Source organism: Belonocnema kinseyi, chromosome 2 (assembly GCF_010883055.1).
Source record: "Belonocnema kinseyi isolate 2016_QV_RU_SX_M_011 chromosome 2, B_treatae_v1, whole genome shotgun sequence".
NCBI classification, from domain to species: domain Eukaryota; kingdom Metazoa; phylum Arthropoda; class Insecta; order Hymenoptera; family Cynipidae; genus Belonocnema; species Belonocnema kinseyi.
Genome location: NC_046658.1, coordinates 133,358,139 through 133,366,228, shown reverse-complemented (window position 1 = coordinate 133,366,228; position 8,090 = coordinate 133,358,139). Strand labels below are relative to the sequence as shown.

General features: G+C 23.6%; 1 protein-coding gene across 1 annotated transcript in view; it reads right to left on the bottom strand.

The window, feature by feature from the left end:
- Positions 1-8,090, bottom strand: part of LOC117182991 (rho-associated protein kinase 2) — an 86,985-nt gene that overhangs the window by 67,996 nt on the left and 10,899 nt on the right. The window contains exon 3 of the mRNA XM_033376118.1: positions 1,649-1,987. Within this exon, the coding sequence (XP_033232009.1) occupies positions 1,649-1,987 (339 nt within the window). The remainder of the gene's footprint in view (positions 1-1,648; positions 1,988-8,090) is intronic.

Here is an 8,090-nt window from a genome sequence, read left to right as displayed (position 1 = left end):
GATAAAGGTCAGCGGACACCAGGTTCATAATCAGCGACCCCAAAAACCTATAACATATTTTTTTACCGTTTTTTCTCGATTTGACCTTCAAATGACCTTGAACCTGAAGCGATAGAGTTCGACGGATGCCAGATTCGTAATTAGCGACTCCAAAAACCTATAACGTATTTTTTTAGTTTTTTTACCGTTTTCTCTCGATTTGACCTTCCAATGATCTTGAACCTGACGCGATAAAAGTCAAAGGATGCCAGATTTGTATTCGGCGACACCGAAAACCATAGTAAACCCGAGCTAACCTCAGAATACATGTTTAATACTACCATGATTTTTTCAGATTTTTTGGTCCAAAAATAAATTAGGCCAAAAACCGGCCTTACCGACCCTCCCCCTTTGCAACGAAATAGTTGAATTTTGAAACAAAAAAGAATAAGCTTAAACCAAAAATAGATCCATTTTCAACCAAATAGTTTAGTTTTCCAATTGAAGAGAACGAATTTCTATAACAAAAATTTAACAAAAAGGTACAATTTTCGACCAAAAAGATGAATTTTTAACGAAATAATTAAATTTGAAACCATTCAAATTTTGCATTTAAAAAAATTTTGAAACGACAAATGAAATAGTTAAATTTTCACATTAAAAGTTCATTTTCACCAATAAAAAAAATTAACTAAATTGTTATACTTAACCAAAAACAGTTGAATTTTCAACAAAATAATTAAATTTGCAGTCAAATAGTTAAATTGAAAAAAGGGGAATTCATTTTCAACCAAATAGTTGAACTTTCATTGAATTTTCGACCAAAAATTTGACTTGTAAAAAAAAAAAGTTATGAATTTTCAATCTCAACGAACGAATTTTCTATAAACAATAATATAACAAAAGGGTTGAACTTCCGACCAAAAAAATTACTCTGTAACGGAATAATTACATTTTTAACAAAACAGTTGTATTTTTAATTTTCGATAAAACAGTTAATTTTCAACCAAGAAAGACGAATTTTCTATCCCAAAAGACGAGCTTTCAACAAAAACTTCGAATTTTCGACCAAAATTATGACTTTTAACGAAATAATTAAATTTTCAAACAAAAATAGTTAAATTTTACAACTAAAATCGGTAAAATTTTGACCAAAAATGGAATAGTTAAGTAGTTTTCACAACAAAAGAAAAAATTTCTCTAGAAAACTGTTAAATTTTCAAAGAAAGAGATAAATATTTTTTTAACTGACAAGTCTTCCACCAAAAAGTATGAATTCTCGATAAAAAAAATGTAATATTTAATATTATACCTGAAAATAATTTTAAACAAAATAATTGAATCATCAGGCAAATCAGAAAACGCCAATAGTAGAATATTTAACAAAATAATAAAATTTTCAACCAAACAGTCGAACTTTTACCCAAAACATCTAAATTCTGCCCCAAAAAAAATATAATAGTAAACTTTTCAGGTAAAAAATAGTCTCATTTTCTTATTGGGTTGTATTAATTCTGTTTGCATTCGAGCAACAAAAAAAATAAAGAAAATAAAATAAACATTGGAAAAAATACGAATCCTTTTTTTTTTTAAAGGGGAATACGTGACTCAGTGTAAAGTCTGGGCGAAATAAAATTACACAATTGATTTTCAAACTTTTTATACTCACAGTATCCATTCGCATGCAGGTACCAAAATCGGCCAATTTCAAGTGGCCGTGCTTGTCAAGCAGCATATTGTCCGGCTTAACGTCCCGATGAACGAATCCCATATTGTGTATCGCATCCAGCGCGAGCACCACTTCCGCGCAGTAGAACTTTGCCCACTTTTCCGGCACGTCGTAATTCGACATTAAATTTACTAAATCGCCACCCGGCATATAATCCATAACCATATAAAGATATTTGTGGTCTTGAAATGCAAAGTGCAACTGAACTATCCACTGAGAATTCGCATGCGCCATAATATCTCTCTCCTCCCAAAAAAAGGCCGAGTCCGATCTTTTGATCTGGGGAAGAAACAAAATTTCAGGACGCCTGTTTTAATCGAAGAAAACAATTCCAAACAAAAAAAAAATCGAAATTATAATACTTTTAGAAAATTCCCTAGATCAACACAATTAAATTCATTTTAAAAAGTTCCGTTTCCAAATCGAAATTATACTTATTCAACCAAATTCAAATTCTGATTTAGAACAGAATTTTTTTTATTCTCTTTTTCCAAATCAGAATAGATTTTTTTCAAAAATTCCCGTTTTATGATCAAAAATTCGATTTTGAATTAATAAAAATAAAAATAATTATGTTAAAGGATTTCGATTACATATAGTTTTGAAAGCTATTTTTAAATTTTTAATTCGTACACTCTAAACTTATAAATTATTTGTAGAAAAAAGGCTTTCGAAGCTCAAAATTCAGGAAATATCGCCAGATTTTACAGAATTTCACGGGATTTAATAATATTTTAGTAGATTTTAAAGAACTTATTCAAGAGAAGTGAAGTATTTGGTAGGGTTCTTAAATTTGAAGATTAAATTTTTTTATTGTATCCTGAATTCTTAATAATTTATCATAAAATATTTTAATTCGTCATAATTATTTAGAATTTTTTTTAATTTACGTTAATTCTTCTAAATTTACTCAGTTCTACTTAATTCAATGGATTATATATTTTTATTTTTAACAGGTTCTATTGAATTGATCCTGTGGATCAATTGATAAGCTGTCACAGGATTTTTAATATTTTTTCAAATTCCTTGGATTTTTCAAGAGCTTAAAAAATGTCAAGGAATTTAAAAATATTGTAAAGGATTTTAAATATTTAGGCTTTTTTTTGTTAAAGATAATAAATAAATTTTTAAATGATTTTCAAAGATTTAAAGAGATTTTCAAATATTTTTTACAATTAATTTGGAATTTTCCCTGAATTCTAAATAATTTATCCTGAATTCTTTTAAATTATTCTAAATTCACTCAATTCTACTCAATTCAATGAAGTTATGAAAAATGGTTGTTTAATTCAGCTTGAAGTCTTTGAAAATCACCTTAAATTTTTAGGCATTATATCGAATTCTTACGAATTATCTTAAATTTTTTTAAACTGAAATTTTACTGAAATCACTGGATTTTTGTTCAATTCATTCCAATTCATTTGAATTGTTTTGTAGTCATTATTCACTTTTTAGATAGAAATTTCAAAAATAAAAAAGAAATTAAAACACTAAAAATGGAGTATTGAATTTTAAACTCAATGAACATTCAAATTTTCAAATTTATATTATTTTAAACAATTTTAAGTTAGAAACGTTAAAAATGGAAAAATTAACATTTTTTTAACTCAACACTTCTTAAACTAGAAGTGAAATTATTTTTATTTTAAATAGTTTAAACATTCTTAAAAGCCTCAAAATATTTTTTTAAATATTAAGAAATCCAAAATGTATTTTACATCTTTTTAAATTTAAAATGTGTTTTACATTTTTTTAATTTAAAATTATTTCTGAATTTTTTTTAGAACTTTAGAATTTTCTTTAAAATCTGACATATTCTTTTTTTTTATAATTTTTAAAATCTTTTAAAATCTTTTTAAATATCCTCTTAAAATATTTTTTCAAAATGAAAAATTATTTTCAATTTTCCTAGAAATCTTAAGAAAATGTTCTTAGGCTTTTGAAGCCTTTCACAATTTTTAAAAATCTTATAAATTTTTTGTTCAAAATCTGCAAAAATCTATATTTTGTTTTAAATTATGTGGCTATTTGCACCGAAATTTCGGTTTAAAACTTATGAATGCCTCTTAAAATTACTCAAATTTTTTCTAGTTTTCTATTGTTATTTATGTATCAAAATTCAACAATTTTCACTTAAAAATTAAGCAAGTTTTAAAAAGAACGATCAAAATTATAACGTTGAAAGTTGAAGAGCTCTTTGAAATTTTTTGACTTTAAAATTTTTACTTTTTGTTCTATATTTATATTTTTCGTTTATATTATATATTTATTTATAATATATATATTTTTTACTTTTTGAATATTTGGTTGCAATTTCTTCATCTTAAATGAACACTCAAATATTGCTAAATTTAAAATAATTATTCTCTATTTTAATTAAAATTTTTTTAATTTAATAGGTTCAAAATCGAATAATTTATATTGAAACGATATTTTGAAATTAATGCAAGCTTTTAATTACGGATATATTATTATAAAATTATTTTTAAGTTAAAAATAGTTTATAGAATTTCAAACGGACGTTTAAATTTTTTAACGCCTAAGACTTTCGAATTGAAACAGTTTAATTTTTAACGTTAAGACGTAGAAATTCTTAAATTTCGAACAGATTTAGAATCATTTTGTCAAATTAATTATTATTCACTTTTTACTATAACTTCAATTAGAGATTCAGTTTAGAAATAATTATTTATATTTACTGTTGATAAAATAGAAATGTTTTTTATCCAAAAATTTCAAATTCAAACGCTTTTATTTTTTAATTGTTAAACTCTTTAAAACAGCATTTGAGAATTCTTGAAATTACCAATTAAAATATAAAATAAAGAATTTTTAAAGTAAAAGATTGTCGAATTATGCATTGTAAACTGAAAGATATTTTAATTAAAAAAGAGAAAAATTCAACTAATTATTTTAAAAACTGTTGCAATTCAATTAGAACAGATTTTTCTTCTAAAAGTGTAGAAAATTCCCGATCGAAAAATAAATTCAATGTCATTTCCCGGTTTTTCCTAATCTAAAAAAAATTCCGAAAAATTGACTAAAAGTTAATAATGTGACTAATATTCATATGGATTCAAAAGAATTAAAATATTTCGATTCAGAAGACTTAAAAAAAATCATGTTAAATTCAAAAGAATTCAAATGAATTGGAAAATTATGTATAAAATTTTTAAATAATAATAAATTTAAATTTTTTTAAAGTTTGAAATGAGTTTAGAAAAAATCAAGGGACTTCAAAAAATTGTATGAAAAATGTCTAGATGAATTAAACAAAAACAAAAATTTATTCCATTGAACTGAGTAAAATCGAGCGAATTAAAAAAATCAAGATAATTTCAAAGAATTTATAAAGAATCTCGCTAAATTGATCAAAAATTCTAAGTGAAATTTTAAGAAATTCGATATCTCCTGAAATTCTGGAAAATTTATTAAAATACATTGAGAGCTTCTGGAATCCCCCCAAAAAATCATTGAAATCATCAGAACTCTTATAGAAGCCGTTGAAATTTCTAAAAATATCCTAGAATATTTCTAAATCTTTGAAAATTTTTAAAACTTTTGAGAATTACCCTAAAATCTTGAAATTTTTTTTAAATATTTGATTTTATAAAAATTTAAGGGAATTAAAATAGATTTGAAGGATTTCCAAAAACAGATGAGTTTGAAAGAATTCTAGATGAATTAAACAAGAACGAAAATCTTTTTTTTTTAATCCATTAAGTCGAGTAGATTTGAGTAAATTTTTAAAAATTCAAGGTAATTCCATAGAATTTAAAAGAATTCTTTGAGACCTTTTAAAATTTCAAAAAATCATTAAAATCCTCGGAAATCTTAACAAATTCGTTGGAATTCCTAAAAATATTATAATATATTTTTAATTCTTTAAAATATTTTCAAATCTTTTGAAACTTTTTAAATCTCTTGAATATGTTTCTAAAATCTTTGAAAAATTCTTTCAAAATTAAAAACATTTTTGATGAATTGTTAAAAAATTTAAGGAAAGCTTAAAAGACATCAAGATTAATTAAATAAATACTTGAATAACTTCAAAAAAAAAATATTGAATAGAGTATAATTAAGTGAATTTAAAAAGATTCAAAAGAATTCCATAGGATTTCAAAAAATTCAGGCCAAATTAATTTAAAAAATCCGTATGGAATTCTATGAAATTTGATATTCCCTGAAATTGTGGAAAATTTAATAATAAAATACATTGTCGACTTTTAAAATCCCCCAAAAAATTGAAATCCTCAGAAATCTGATACAAAGTACAAAACAGTACAAAACATTTGCATTTTTAAGCAAAAAAAAAATTATTTTCAACAAAAACTTCATTTTCATTCAAATAATGGAATTTTTAAACAAAATTCTTGAATTTTCAACACAAAAATACGAAATTTCAAGAAAACAGTTGAATTTTAAACAAAAAAATATGACTTATCTAAAAAAAAATCGATTTTCAAAAAAAAAGAAATATTCAAGCCAAAAAATTAAGTTACATCCAAATAATTGATTTTTTTAACAAAACCGTTAAATATTCAACCCAAACTTCATTTTCATCCAAATAATGGAACTTTTGACTAAAATTCTTGAATTTTCAACCCAAAAATACGAAATTTCAACAAAACAGTTAAAAAAAAAATTAATTTTTCAACAGAAAAGAGGAATTTTCAACAACAAAAATTCAGTTTCATCCAAATAATTGAATTTTCTACCAAAACAGTTGAATATTCACCCGAAAACTAAAAATTTGCAACAAAATATTTGCATTTTTAAGCAAAAAAAAATTATTTTCAACAAAAACTTCATTTTCATTCAAATAATGGAATGTTTTACCAAAATTCTTGAATTTTCAACACAAAAATACGAAATTTCAACAAAACAGTTGAATTTTAAACAAAAAAATATGACTATCTAAAAAAAGATCGATTTTCAAAAAAAATTATTCAAGTCAAAAAAATTAAGCTTCATCCAAATAATTGATTTTTTTTACCAAAACAGTTAAATATTCAACCCAAACCTGAGAATTTTCCCAAAAACAGGTCAATTTTCAACAAAAACTTCATTTTCATCCAAATAATGAAACTTTTTACTAAAATTCTTGAATTTTCAACCCGGAAATACGAAATTTCAACAAAACAGTTGAATTTAAAAAATATGATTATTTAAAAAAAAGATTTTTAACAAAACAAACAAATATATTTAAGCCGAAAAAATTCAGTTTCATCCAAATGATTGAATTTTCTACAAAACAGTTCAATTTTCAACAAAAACTTCATTTTCATTCAAATAATGGAACTTTTTACTAAAATTATTGAATTTTCAACCCGAAAATACGAAATTTCCACAAAACAGTTATAAAAAAAATTAATTTTTCAACAGAAAAGAGGAATTTTTAACAACAAAAATTCAGTTTCATCCAAATAATTGAATTTTCTACCAAAACAGTTGAATATTCACCCGAAAACTAAAAATTTGCAACAAAATATTTGCATTTTTAAGCAAAAAAAAATTATTTTCAACAAAAACTTCATTTTCATTCAAATAATGGAATGTTTTACCAAAATTCTTGAATTTTCAACACAAAAATACGAAATTTCAACAAAACAGTTGAATTTTAAACAAAAAAATATGACTATCTAAAAAAAGATCGATTTTCAAAAAGAATTATTCAAGTCAAAAAAATTAAGCTTCATCCAAATAATTGATTTTTCTTACCAAAACAGTTAAATATTCAACCCAAACCTGAGAATTTTTCAAAAAACAGGTCAATTTTCAACAAAAACTTCATTTTCATCCAAATAATGAAACTTTTGACTAAAATTCTTGAATTTTCAACCCGAAAATACGAAATTTCCACAAAACAGTTATAAAAAAATTAATTTTTCAACAGAAAAGAGGAATTTTCAACAACAAAAATTCAGTTTCATCCAAATAATTGAATTTTCTACCAAAAACAGTTGAATATTCACCCGAAAACTAAAAATTTGCAACAAAATATTTGCATTTTTAAGCAAAAAAAAATTATTTTCAACAAAAACTTCTTTTTCATTCAAATAATGGAATGTTTTGCCAAAATTCTTGAATTTTCAACACAAAAATACGAAATTTCAACAAAACAGTTGAATTTTAAACAAAAAAATATGACTATCTAAAAAAAGATCGATTTTCAAAAAGAATTATTCAAGTCAAAAAAATTAAGCTTCATCCAAATAATTGATTTTTTTTACCAAAACAGTTAAATATTCAACCCAAACCTGAGAATTTTCCCAAAAATAGGTCAATTTTCAACAAAAACTTCATTTTCATCCAAATAATGAAACTTTTTACTAAAATTCTTGAATTTTCAACCCGGAAATACGAAATTTCAACAAAACAG